General features: G+C 39.3%; 3 protein-coding genes and 2 long non-coding RNA genes across 6 annotated transcripts; 4 read left to right on the plus strand and 1 right to left on the minus strand.

Annotated features, from left to right (window-relative positions):
* The first annotated feature begins 757 nt into the window (after window positions 1–757).
* On the plus strand, window positions 758–1,777 carry LOC136244044 (corepressor interacting with RBPJ 1-like). The gene has a single exon (XM_066035569.1). It carries the CDS (start codon window positions 758–760, stop codon window positions 1,775–1,777), a length of 1,020 nt encoding a protein of 339 aa, XP_065891641.1.
* A 2,686-nt stretch (window positions 1,778–4,463) lies between these two features.
* LOC136244045 (ATP-dependent DNA helicase PIF5-like) lies at window positions 4,464–6,499 on the plus strand. The gene has a single exon (XM_066035570.1). The coding sequence runs from the start codon at window positions 4,817–4,819 to the stop codon at window positions 6,497–6,499; it is 1,683 nt and encodes a 560-aa protein (XP_065891642.1). The 5' UTR covers window positions 4,464–4,816.
* Window positions 6,474–10,771, plus strand: LOC136244500 (uncharacterized). 2 transcript variants are annotated; one of them, XM_066036090.1, is made up of 7 exons: window positions 6,474–8,972; window positions 9,025–9,074; window positions 9,126–9,268; window positions 9,323–9,458; window positions 9,516–9,544; window positions 10,329–10,434; window positions 10,483–10,771. In XM_066036090.1, exon 1 carries the CDS (start codon window positions 6,535–6,537, stop codon window positions 8,962–8,964), a length of 2,430 nt encoding a protein of 809 aa, XP_065892162.1. In that variant the 5' UTR covers window positions 6,474–6,534; the 3' UTR covers window positions 8,965–8,972; window positions 9,025–9,074; window positions 9,126–9,268; window positions 9,323–9,458; window positions 9,516–9,544; window positions 10,329–10,434; window positions 10,483–10,771. The 2 variants fall into 2 exon arrangements, with proteins under 2 accessions (XP_065892162.1, XP_065892161.1); XM_066036089.1 differs by lacking the exon at window positions 9,516–9,544.
* A 12-nt stretch (window positions 10,772–10,783) lies between these two features.
* LOC136244501 (uncharacterized) lies at window positions 10,784–12,373 on the plus strand. The gene is made up of 3 exons (XR_010695355.1): window positions 10,784–10,968; window positions 11,024–11,082; window positions 12,056–12,373. It is a non-coding gene; the product is annotated as an uncharacterized lncRNA (long non-coding RNA).
* A 481-nt stretch (window positions 12,374–12,854) lies between these two features.
* On the minus strand, window positions 12,855–13,388 carry LOC136244502 (uncharacterized). Its single transcript, XR_010695356.1, has 3 exons — window positions 13,184–13,388; window positions 13,041–13,124; window positions 12,855–12,942 (listed from the first exon to the last, which is right to left on the minus strand). It is a non-coding gene; the product is annotated as an uncharacterized lncRNA (long non-coding RNA).
* Window positions 13,389–13,852: the final 464 nt, after the last annotated feature.

Consider the following 13,852-nt stretch of genomic DNA (forward strand, 5'->3'; position numbering starts at 1 on the left):
GTAGTCTGGTGTAGCCGACCTGCATCTGTATCAAGCATTTGTATGTTATATAGAATGCATTTTTAGACATAAATTCACTAGAACCCCTGTGGCATCAAGTAGCACTGAAAGAGTACAGTAGCTCTCCAGAAAGGAGGTATTCCATGTATCCATTCTAATGTATGGAGTTTATATTAAAATGCTTGATCAACCAAAGCAGTGGCAAATTTGACACAAACTACTTAAATTTTACACCAGCTTGCAGCCGCTATAATGCTGTACCTGTTTAAGTGGGGATTTCCCCATGTGTCATTGGGAATCATCATGATAATCTAGTCGTACGCAATCGTCAATATGAAATGTATGTGAGTTATTTTCAATCACTGGCTTTACTACAAGAGCAGTCATTTCCCAGTTGAATTGCAGTAAATGTCAAACTTATTGGAAAACTTTTGAATCATCTGCCATGAAACCCAGAGTTAACTATGAAGAAACATTTTAATGACAGACAACAATTTCCTTTAGAAATCAACTTAACTGTAGGAAAGAACACTAGTCGATATTAGCGTATACAGTTACCACTATATCTAATTATAGTCATAGTATATATCAAGAGTATATAATGGGGAGGAAGAGTAATATATTATGTGGAATGGAAGTGAACATTCAATAAGTTGAAGACCAGCACTTCTGTGTGTATATATATATATATATGTAAACCCCTATAAAATTGCATGCTATATGGCTATTGTGTGCTTTTAATATAATTATAGTTGAGATGGTAAGCAAGAGCAGGAAACGTCGTCAGCAGCAACAAAGAAAGTATGTAGAGAAACAGAAGGAAACCTGTAACAAGGTAGATCAATTTGAGCAACAAGAAGATGATACTGTGGAGAGCACCATGACTTGGGATCAACGGAAACATGAAGTGAATGAGAAGAGACGATCCAAGTATTGGAGTTCCCCCAGTCAGAGAAGAGCTAAATCTAGGTACTATTGTAGTGCAAAGTCTCCTATAAAGGAGCGTATGCGGCTAGCATATCATACCAATAAGCCGACAATCAGTAAACAACGCAGAGAAAAATATTCCCAAAACCCTTCTCCTACACAGAAAAGGATGCGTGAAAGTTATCATTCTAACCCTTCACCAAAAAGACATAAAATGCGCAGTAGTTACTCTTCTAAGCCTTCACCAGTTAGGCAAAGGATCCGTAAAAGCTATTCCTCTAATCCTTCACCAGTGAGGCAAAGGATCCGTAAAAGCTATTCCTCTAATCCTTCACCAGTGAGGCAAAGGATCCGTACAAGGTATTCCTCTAATCCTTCACCGGTGAGGCAAAGGATCCGTAAAAGCTATTCCTGTAATCCTTCACCAGTAAAGCAAAGGATGCGTAAAAGCTATTCCTGTAATCCTTCACCAGTAAAGCAAAGGATACGTAAAAGCTATTCCTGTAATCCTTCACCAGTAAAGCAACGGATGCGTAAAAGCTATGCTTTACATCATTCACATATAAAGCAAAGGATGCGCAAACGCTATGCTTTAGATCCTTCACCAGTGAGACAAAGAATGCGTACAAATTATGCTGTAGATCCCTCACCAGTGAGGCAAAGGATGCGTAATGCCTATAGACGTAATCCCTCTCCTAAACGACATCAAGTGCTCAGTGCATATAAACGCTATCCAAAGCCATGGATCAAACGGATTTTGGCCAAATACCATCTAAATCCATTAGCTGTTAAACATCGTGCTTTATCGTCATATTATGCAAATATCGATCAGTCGATGCATCAGGCATGAGAAGTATGCTGAAAATCCACTTCCTGCTAAGAAAAGAGCAGCACAACGATATGAAAGACTACACAGTGAACTATTGCACAAAGCAGCTGAGAAACGATGTGCCTCTTTAAGTGCGTTGGGTGTGTGCAAAAAGTATAACCGTATTTTCAAGCGTAAAGGCAATCATCACGGTACTGCCTCAGAGTATGTGGAAAGACTAGTTCGAACAATGGGAATAAGGAACAGGGCAGCAAACATGATTAAGGCGCAATTGTTAGTTAAGTCTGGTATGCAGCAGCTTAGCTTCTTTAAACATCAATTCATAAAATCTTTTAATAAACTGAAGAACAATTTAGAGGCTTCTCTTTGCAAGAAATCTGATGAAGTCCTTATGGACTCTACATCACTCCTTGGTATCAATTTGCACACAAGTAACACCGAAGCATTTTTCCCTCAGGCCACATACAACCAGGAAGCATTTAATGAAGATGGCAGCTTAAAGTGTGAGGAATTTCCAGGGTATACAATCAAGTGCAGCATTGCTGGGAAGGATGTTTCAACATGGGAATGCTGTTATGACCCACCATGGTGCAAGTTGGACAAAACCGAAGTAATTGAAGATAGACTTCAGAGCATATATCATAATATCATTGAATGTGCACCTGATACTGCTCGCAGGTACATCCAGCAGATAGATGATTGCACCAATCAGTTAGCAAAAGAGGAGCTGCTTCAAGGCCATCCATTGCATTGCTATAATTATAGCATCTCCACCTTGTCATTCTCCTCTGTTGTATTTACGTATGCTAGCTCCTCATTTTCCAGACATACGGTGTGTGGTGCAAATGTTGTATGAAGTACGTAGACATGACAGAAAAATTGCAGAGATAGAGCATGCTTTGAAACGTGGAGATTTAGAGAAGATCTCAGAGATTGTAGAAATTGCTAAAACCAGCAGACTTCGACAGTTTGATGTTGACCACAATCCTTTGAGCGAAACACAAATATATGAGGAACATAAGGCAGCTTATGAGAAGTTCTCTGAACGGTGTCTGGATGTTGCAAATTACCCTTGCATATCATGTGACAAACTGTGCTACCGGAGAGAATGTTCACACTTAAATAGTTTGCGCATTTTGCCCAACAGCTGTGAATGGCAGGCTTTGCTGGAGTATAATGAGAACAGACGAGAATACAATGATGGACTGCCCAAAGGATATATATGCAAGTATTGCTTGAATTATTTCAGACAAGCAAAATTCCCACCACGGTGCATATTAAATGGGTGCAGTTTGGAGATATTCCAGAAGAGATATCCATACTAAATGCTTATGAGAAAATATTAATACAGAGGGCAAAATGTTTTCAGACAGTGACCAGGATGGGAACAGTTGCAAAAAGGCAGATGCCTGCTAGCCACAAGATTCAGAAGGTAACTGGAGCAACATTTCACTTGCCGTTACCAATTGAAGAAACATTGAAAAGATTGCCTGAACCACAGCAAGCACTTCCAAATCATGGTGAACTATTCATTTTAATGCGCAGTATACCAAGTAAATCCAACGTTATTTGGCAGGACCTTGTAGATGTGAACAAGGTGTACAATGCTCTTCTAAAGTTGAAAGAAATCAATCCACTGTATGCTTTGATTCAGCTTCCTGGAACTGCAGAAGAACTAGAGATTGGTAGCCTAATTGATGCAGGGTCATATGGAGAACCACTTGCAACATCCGGACAGGCTATGGTAGAAGAAATTGCTGAGCATGAGGAGCAATCATACTATGAGCAATATACAATTAATCCATTGCATGCCCCAAGAGAAAACAAGAAGGCCACAGCACTCTACCAAATGCTTAAAATAAATGAAGCTCCTCTTGACAACCGTATGAAAAATCTGGATGTTATGTTTCCCAGATTTGTACCCACATGATATTGGTGGACAGAGGTGTCAACGAGAAGTGCCGTTAAGTGCAGCAGAGTACGTTAAATGCATTTTGCAATCACGTGATCCACGTTTTAGACTAAACCAACAACTAATCTTTTATTTAAATAATCAAGCTACACTGCGACAAATTGCAAGTGGAATTTACCACAAACTAAAAGTGATTAGGCCAAGTGAACGGCTAACTGCTGCCCGATGTCTAGAAATGCTGTTGTCAGAAGAAATAGAGGGCAGCTTAACCACGATATTTGCACGTGTGCGTAATACCGAATCGTTTTGGACCAGATATCGCAATGATCTTAACTGTATGTCACTTCATTATGGCCCACCTACATGGTTTATCACATTAAATCCTGGGGAATGGTTGTGGGATGATCTTCGGGCTTATTTGATAAGTATAACCTCCAGTTTCTCTACAATGTCCATAAGTGAGATGATCGTCACAGACCCAGTGTCCGCTACTAGATTCATTGATAACAAGTACAAAGCTATTTATGATTTTATTCTTAGTGACAGTCAACCTTTGGGTCCTGTATATGCTCTTGGTGCAAAGCGTGAATATCAAGGGAGAGGTTTGCAACACAGTCATGCAGAGGTGTGGGTAGAAGGAGCACCAATAATTGGTGAAAGCACAGATGAAGAAATTTGTGAATTTGTGAGCAAGTATGTCACGTGTCAGATCCCTGACAGTACACTGTGCCCAACACTGTATGAACGAGTAATAATATTTCAGCAGCATTCTTGTAATGATTATTGTCTAAGAGGCAAGAAGGAGTAAAGAAAATTTGTAGATTTGGTTTTCCCAGGCCTCAGCGTGAAAAAATAGTCCTGAGAAATGTCATTGATGCTGTTGCTGGAAGAAAATCCCTGAAGACTAATTCCCGACTTTACGACTTGCCACGTTGTGCGAATGAAGTACGCATAAACGATTACAGCCCTGCAATACTGCTCGCATGGCAGGGTAATATGGACATCCAATTCATCGGGGAAAATTCATCTGTCTTTAACTGGTATTGCACAAAATATTGTACAAAACCAGAAAAAAGCACACTGTTGAAGATTTTGATTGCATAAATAAGTCTACTAAGTCCATAACAAGCAAACTGTGGAATTTTGCAATGAGATCCTTGTCACACCGAGAGTGTGGTGCTTTGGAAGCATGTGACACACTTCTTGGTATTCCACTGTTTGTAACTGATCCAAATACCACGATCCGGTGGGTTGATGTAAATATGGTGCGCAGTAGACGATTGAAAGAGAAGTCTGTGATAGAAAGCATGGATAGAGAGTCATGTGACATATTTTTTCCTTCTTGGGTAGACTCATATTACCCCAACAGACCAGAGCAGTTGGAAAATGTGCACCTTCACAACTTTATGTCTTGGTTTGATTTTGTTCGAGCAGAACCAATTCAGTTAGCAATATACTATCGTTTTCAAGATGGCTTTTTAAAAAGGAGAACACGGCCTTACTTGATTAATCATTACAAATACAGTGTGGATCAGGAAGCAGAGAAGTATTATTATGCATTGCTTCTTCTGTTCAAACCTTGGAGAAATAGTGAAACATTGATGGGTAGTAGTGAAAGCTACAAAAGTGAGTTTGAAAACTGTCAAGAGCAATTACCGGATGCTGTAAACTATCACAATCGACTACAGCAGATGCAGAAACAAGATGAAATTGTCAGGGACCAGATTGATAGGCGACGAACAGAAATGGAACAAGAAGAGGATGGCTCTACAGATGTTGTTATCCAAGATCCACTTCTCAGTGCTTATACTGAAGCCCAGGGTGCTATGGCCGAGTTTGAGGAAGCAGTGGCTAACAAGGACATTATTGATGTGGACTCCATGATTGAAAAGTTAAATGATGATCAAAGAAGAGTGTTTGATAGAGTAAGCTCTCACCTCCAAGCCCAAAATTCTTCCACAGTACTAAATCATCCAGAACCACTACGTATGTTTGTTAGTGGTTGTGGTGGTACAGGGAAAAGTTTCCTAATAAAAACTTTGAAAGCATGGATCCATTCCTCATTGGAAAAGCATGCTGCTATCACAGCACCTACAGGAATTTCGGCATTTAATGTGAATGGCCTAACGATCCATCGCCTACTACAGTTGCCTGTAGAGCATGGCAAGACGCCTAAATATCGTTCCCTATCAGATGAAGCAATAAAAATTGTCAGAGAGAAGTTACAACATTTGGTGCTTTTAATCGTAGATGAAATATCAATGGTCAGCCATGTCACCCTACTCTATATTCATCTAAGGCTGACAGAAATATTTAACACAGGTGACATAAAAAATGGTTGGTTTGGCTGCAAGAATATTTTAGTGTTTGGTGATTTGTTACAGCTACCACCAGTCTTTGAGCAGCCTGTGTATACCCCACTTACTAGTGCTACTGTTCATAAGCATACTGACTCTCCAGGTGGTGTGGACATTTGGCAGCCACTCTTTGAATACGATGAGCTAGTTATCAACATGCGGCAAAAAGATCATCACCAGTTTACAGAATTGTTGGGAAGAGTTAGACTGGGAAAACTTACTGCAAATGATATTAAAATGCTTAATCAGCGCAAGTTATCCCTTAGGAGTGCTTCTATTAGTGGGAGGATGAAAGAAGTGGTAGATGTGCTCCTAAAACTACCAGAAGACACTGTTTGTTTACTGCCTACCAGGAGCATGTGTATGGAGATAAATGCTGAAGTGTTAAGCCGTCTACCAGGTAAAGAGTACAAACTAGTTGCAGAAGACAGCGTGGACTGTTCAATGAAGACTGCACCCAAACCGCAGGATTAGAGAACGTCATTGGGGTAAAGATTGGGTGCAAAGTTATGTTGCGCTGTAACATTGATGTTTCTCGGGGTCTAGTGAATGGTGCTATTGGGACAGTACAGTCCATTCGGCATAGTATTGATCAAGCCAATAAGGTAGAATCACTGACTATAAAATTCCACAATAATGAGGAAGAACATTTATTAAAAAGAGTAAGTACCAAGTTTGAAGTATTCAGTGGAGCCTTTGTAATTAGATCACAATTTCCTATCACTGCTGCAAGTGCCATCACCATCCACAAGAGTCAAGGGCTCACACTGAAGCATGTAGTTACAGACATAGGAAACACTGTGTTTACATGTGGACAGGCATATGTGGCTTTATCTAGGGTAACATCACTTGATGGTCTACATTTGATAAATTTTGATCCTAGGTCTGTCAAGGCCCTTGATTCAGCAATACTGGAATACAACAGGTTGAGAATACAATACCGGCCAACTCTTGAAAGATTTTCTGTCACTAAACAAAGATCCAAGAAAGTAGATGATATTCAGTGGTGCACGATTCCATGGACATCTGCGGTTCAGCGACCAGCAGCACAAGCTGTCACATTTAAAAGGAAAGGGTTTGTAAATAAAGATGGTGTGTCAAGTTTTGCAAACTCAGTGATGCAGTGTGTCCTGTTTTCTCCAGTTGTACGCAAGGTGATCTTGGATGGACATGATGGAGCTATTAAAAATTTGTGCAGACAATATGTAAACAATGCTGATACCCCTCTGGATTGCACAGAGTTACGTCAAGAGCTAGGCAGTCCATTTGATGGATCTTTTTCTCAAGATGCTTTGAAGTTTTTGATTTTAATCATGGTGACTTCCTTTGAAGTACACTTACCAATGCATCATACAGTTAATGTGCATACCAGATGTCGACATTGTGGTAGAAAAGATGTGGGCACTTGTGACGAGAATGTTGTAGAATTACGCTTTCCAGAATCATGTAAAAGTATAAAATTTGATGATCTAATGAAATTTTCTTTAGGGTGGATGGAATCTGATAGTACATGCAAGGACTGCCATGGCATTGAAGAAGTTCGCAAGGACATTATCAAAGTAGGCAGTGTGCTAGTGTTTAGAATGAATGTATGCCAATTAATAAAAGGTAAAACTTGTCCTCGAAAGACTAGTGTCACTGCAGTATCAAGTAGTACATTTGTGATAGATGGTCGAAAGTACAAGCTAATGGCAGCAGTTAGTGAAGTGGCCACTTCATCACGACCTGGATACGAATACAAAGCTATACTTTCAATAAGTGGAAAATGGTTGCATTGCACTGATCTTACCATGAGCACAGAAAATTGGCCACGTGGTTCAAAGGGTGTGTATTTATTGTTTTATCATGCTGTGTCTTCTGTGCCAACTCAGAAAGAAGCAGTCAACCATAGTAAACAGCCTATTAAACATGTAAAAGCCCCTGCATCTGTGAAGCCACCTACAGCAGGTACAACAATCGATTTGGCAGCTGTAAATAGCACCAGAGATAATAGTGAAAGTCTTAAATCCACATCCCCTGGTATAGATGCACCAACTGAGACTGCAGCAACTCCTGTAAAGAATACTACCAGGAGATATGCTGAATTCAAAACCTCAGGACCATCTAGAGCAAGTGTAGCTGATAGGTCATTTAAAAGTTGTGTGCCTTTCAAAAATCCTGATGGTGTATCGTGTTATGCTAATTCAGTGTTACAGTCTCTCTTGCAGCACAGTGCTCTCAGAAGTGCATTCATTGCCAGTAGGTACACAGTTCTACGAGACTTATCCAACTCATACAATTATCCATCCAGAGATGAAGTACTTTCTTGTAGACAAGTACGCCGAATGATCGGAGCACCATTTTCTGAGCAAAGGCAGCAAGATGCATCAGAATTTTTGGTTAATTTATCTATGTATTGCAGAACAATAGAGAACTGCTTGAAACTGTTCATAAGAACTAGGATACGATGTACCAATTGCCCATACTCATCGTGTAGTGATGTTGGCAATGTGTTACTGCTTCTTACCATTCCTGAAGGGCCATCAATGAATGTTACATTAAGTAGTATGTTTGCTAGGATGGAAAGTTGGGAAGTACTAGAAGGTTCACACTGTACCACTTGCAGTGTTGAAGGTGCTGTGTATGAGTCAAGTCGAAAACTAGTAACAGCTAGTGAGCTAATTGTAGTGCAACTCAAACTGTACAGTTATAGAGGAGGTGTTGCACATAAAGTAAATGCGTCTGTGGATGATGTTGCACGTTTTACACTGACAGTGGAGGGTAGGCAGTACAGAGTGAAAAATATTATTTCTCATTATGGACCCAGTGCTACCTCAGGGCACTACACTTCCTGTCACAAACAAGACAGAGGCTGGGTAATGGCTAATGATACGAATTTGACTAGACTGGATTCACCAATGACTGATAAAGACATTTATATTTTCTTTGCAAAGGATTGACTGAGCATGTAAGATATTTAATCTAAATTTTGAACTTTATTATTTATTGTATATTAATAGGTCTTGATTATGGGTATCTGGAAGTGTGTTATCTGGAGACTAAATAACAGGTCACAACTTGTTGTTTTATGCCATTGATAGTTATGTATTCTGTTTTACAGGATGTGAATTTAATGCCTTAGAGAAGCTACAGCTGATTTAAAAGTCTGCATGCCTTCATACTTCAGAGAAATAGCCAGCAGGTTGCAAGCTATCATCAAGTTTTTATTGTGTATAACCAAAATTAATGAGTACTACTCAAAAGGTATCCATAATCTTGAATAATGAAAATATATTTGATTAAGAACTTTTCTTTAAGGAGTGGATCTTCATTAGTCTGTTTTAGATCTGTTTGTGCAAGTGTGATGTACGCTTGATATAAACTTCCACAAAGCGTCTATCCTGTTATCAGCATGGGACAAAACAGACATGGATCCAATTTTCTGCGATATTGGGTAAGATAATGCATTGCACAATATACAGATATAAAAATTTTCTTTAAACACATGCAGCATTGCGTGCTTATCATGATCATACAATAGTGAGGATTTAATATGTTACTGTATGCCTAACATATTGTAGTCCCTGGCAACATTACACATTGATAGGACTAGAAAAACAATATAATATGTGACCCAGTCTGAGAAAACCGGTCTTATCACCCATGTCAGCAGATTCGATTTTTCACCCAGGACACAAAGCTACATGAATAAACTATCTAATTCCACAATCAAAATCAGCTAGACTTGAGTGGTCTGGTTTTGCTGGCTGCTTTTCCAAAGTCCTGTGGTGATCCGTGCATGCTGTGTGGGGCCTTAATGGAGCTCTGGTCAGTCTGGGGATGACTGTATGTGGCTGTACAGCTCTGTGGTATTGAATAAGTGCCTCTGCTGTAAATTTCCATTCATTTTAGCCTATTTTGAGACCTCAATGGCCCAAAACGTGACCTAATTCATCCCTACGCCTTCCTTTTCAATTTTTGAACACCATCTTGTCTGCCTCCCACCCAATTTGCAGCTCGCCTGATACATTCAGCTTCAGTTTAAAAAATCTAAAATGGCGGGAAACTTAGTTGTTGGCTACTTGCACAGTGGATACTCTGGAAGGTAAGGAATTGGTGTAAAACGTGTGAAAATTTGGTACACATAGCTTCAACCATTGGTGAACTACAACATACTAAATACTTAAAACTGGCGTTTCTCGATACTTTTAAATAGACGATAAGCCCGGTTTTCCCAGACTGGGTCACATATATAGGAAGTATATTGGTGTTAGTCTTACCTCATCAATTGTATAATTGCATGTTTTCATGACAATGATCACAGTGACCATAGTGATGAGGATGAAGATGACTATGGCGATGACCGTAACGATGATGATAGTAACATTCACAAGATGGAATCTTTACAGTAGCATCTCAATCATGCAAAGGTGCACATCACTACAATATTGAAACATTTCTTTATGAGCTGCATTTAGCAAGGTATCATGGAGATCAGAGATCAGGCATCATGCATCATGGAGATCAGGCAGCATGAACATTGAAATAGCAACTATAAGGCTATTACTTTTATTATTTATTTATATTTCTCACTGCAGGTGTGACGATGATGATGTTCAACATTTTGACACATGATGCTGACAATCCACTTGATATGGTGGTAAAGATGATCCTGATGATCAGTGTGGATGATCAGCTTGATGTTGTGGATACTGATGGTCAGAATACTGATGATCAACATGGATGATCAGCATAGTATTTTAGATCACCATGACGATGACCACTATGATCAAAAATCATCTACATGATGATAATGTGGAGGTGGTGGTGGAGGAGGTGGCGGGGGTTGTCAGTAGTATTATATAGTACTACATGGTCAGCGCCTCCACGTGGTGACCCCTGGGCAGTTGAATATACTCAACTGGCTAAAGCTGACCAGTCAAGTTGTATGTTCACAGTACAAGGTACGGTCAAATAATAACAACACTTACAGATATAATTTAGAATTTGTATTTACAGGGCTTTGCCACACCACAATGAAGCATTCCAGGCAGTATTTCTCTTATCACAACCACAAGGTAACGTTGACAAACTAACAAACATGTTGTGAGACCTGACTTTGTTGTGTAATTTATGTTTAGTTTTTACTCTTCCAATTTTCTCAATTTCCATAGGTAAGCAAATCCTCACCCTTAGGTAAATCCACACACCCTTATCTTGTTCCAAATGATTTCTTCCTTTATGTTGCACATTCCTTAAAACAGCTCAACACGTCATGATTTCATTAATGAAAGCTATATTTTGTTTGTTTCATGTTAGCAGTAGTACTCTTGTATTGCATATGATTATAGCTAGTTTAACACCAAATTTAGCTGACTACAGTTAAATTAATGGACAGTTTCTGTAACAGACTTTGTAATGTTTGGCTTAGTCCCTCCTACACTCCCATTGCCTTAGTAACTGCTGTGCAGACAAACTACAGTACCCCTGCAATACACTGAAGAATATTACCCTCTTTAATAATAGTTTAAGTCACAGTTCCTTCAAGTTGACTGTTCAAACTACTACCTTGTGAAGGCTCCATATAAAAGGTAGGCCTGCAGTAAGTTTGCTCATTAGTTTAGAGGTTCCACTGTAAGCCTATTGTTACCATTTCAGTACATCAGTATAAAAGCTCAAGTATAATGAACGTTGACAAACTATCACTAAGAAAAGTAAAACTACCATGCATAGAGCCAAAAGTTTTCAAGAGAGAAATTTTTGTTGGTTTTGAGATTTTGAAAGAAGCAGCAAAAAAATGTATGCATGATCTTATAGCAGCATATTAATTACTACATAGATGTTTTACTTGGAAATCCAGAAAAAAAATTATTGCCACCATTGAAATAATTATGGCTAAGGCTATACAGTATAAAGAACGAAAAAATGATTAGTTTTATAAGTGTTTTTGGTAAGACAAGTGAATCAAGCACTTTGAAGTGTTTATAACACATATCTATACAATTATTGCAAGATGATTTTCCTTTACTGCTATATTACATATTTCTGCAGGGTGAATGTTGTTACCTTAACTTCACATCTATACTTACCAGTGGTCTAGTAAGATATTTCCTACCACCAGTAAGATCATGGGACCTTCAAATTGCTGACTGACTTAGAAATGTTAGATGTGGCACTCCACATCAGGACCTACAGACACCAGTCCTACATTATTATGCCACAACAGTATCCTGGGAGTGAAAGACCCACTAACATTGCATTTTGTACTGTATGTATGTAACATTAATTCCTCTATCAATTTATAGGCTATTGTACTATAAAAGCTTTTGTATATACCCATCTACTGCTGCTCTTTCCTTTAAGAACTTCATAAGCTGTCTACGTTTTAGATGACAAGACTTATTTATTTTAAGGAATTTTGTAATTCAGAAACAATACACTACACCACATGCATAGCTAATGAACATGTGGTGACCACATCAACAAGTGTCAAAGTTTGTCTGACTCCTAGAAAGGTTTACAAAGCACACAAATCTGGAGCTTAAATAAAATTATTTACCATGGAAACAGTGCACCTTGACAACCTACCTAATATTTCCCACGAAGTACTGATTTCATAGCTTCTGTGGATCTTGTATGTATAGTAACATTCTGTGCATATACGGATCAAAATTCAAACTGCACAATATATGTGACAAGGCCTACTAAATATCACATGTGAGCTTAAATTTCAAACTTTCATTATTGCCTTGAAAGCTTTAGTAGGCATGAAGTATTCACTATACATGCTGCAGAATGCTAAAACTCTAATACAGTAGTTGAGTGACAACTCAGGTTTTTGTAGGCCTTATCACATAAATTCTGTATAAAATATTTGAAGAGCCTCATTTCTCATCAAAATTATGAAAATTAGCTACAGCAGTTACATCATGTCAGTTCTGTAATGAAAAAGACAAAATATTGTAGCCAACACTATTAATAAAGTATTATTGCAGTAACTACTAGTCACAAAGAAACGCATTAATTTACCATTTACCTTAAATGTACGGCCACGTGAGACTGATAATTTCATGCCGGCGGTCATAAATTCCGAGGGTGGTATCTACTCCTTGAGCTACTCCTGATCATGAAGTATTGGAAACTGATAGTTTGACCTAACTTTATTAACAACGTACGTACCTGTGACGATGTCGATGTCGGCTTCCACTAGTGTAAGACTCAGCGGTGTCTGGGGCTGCCACGGAACTCAACCTGGAAGGGCCAATTCGTTGGAGTAACTGCCCAAACTGCTCCTCGGACAAGATTATGACAGATGTAGCTGGCTGAGAGGTAGGGGATGGGGCAAACGGTACCAAGTCCGTGGCCTCAGTTTGTGTGCCCATACTGACAGCCTCAGGAGGCGCCATGACAGATGATGGTAATGAAGGGGTCGGTGGGGTCTCCGTTTGCATGGCCATACTGATAACAGGAGCGATTGGAGTTGGCGAGGATACAGCCACATCAGATACATCTGTTTGTGTACTCGCAGCACTGCTTGGCGGTTGCCGGTACGCATCAGTTTGCATAGCATTGTTGACAGTGTGGGCAGGCTCACGACGTCGCAAAAAAGATGCGACGCACCCAACCAGGCAAAGGATGAACGCTATCAAACTACCAAAGACTATATAGAGAGCCACCACTTCCATTTCGTTCTGTGGGAATTAATTAATTATAGATGCACTAACAACTGATTACAAGGCAGCGCTAAGGAGATGGCGCTACCAACACTGTATTTTGTTTGTGACTATGTATGATTGTAATAAAATTTCTGAATTGATCGTGATCTATGCTATGTTAAATTAACACCAT

The sequence above is a fragment of the Dysidea avara genome, chromosome 14 (genome assembly GCF_963678975.1).
Source record: "Dysidea avara chromosome 14, odDysAvar1.4, whole genome shotgun sequence".
NCBI lineage: Eukaryota > Metazoa > Porifera > Demospongiae > Dictyoceratida > Dysideidae > Dysidea > Dysidea avara.

What these genes read in the sequence shown, in the direction of transcription:
- LOC136244500 (XM_066036090.1), top strand. Translation starts at nt 6,535, where the DNA reads ATGTTGCGCTGTAACATTGATGTTTCTCGGGGTCTAGTGAATGGTGCT.
- LOC136244045 (XM_066035570.1), top strand. Translation starts at nt 4,817, where the DNA reads ATGAGATCCTTGTCACACCGAGAGTGTGGTGCTTTGGAAGCATGTGAC.
- LOC136244044 (XM_066035569.1), top strand. Translation starts at nt 758, where the DNA reads ATGGTAAGCAAGAGCAGGAAACGTCGTCAGCAGCAACAAAGAAAGTAT.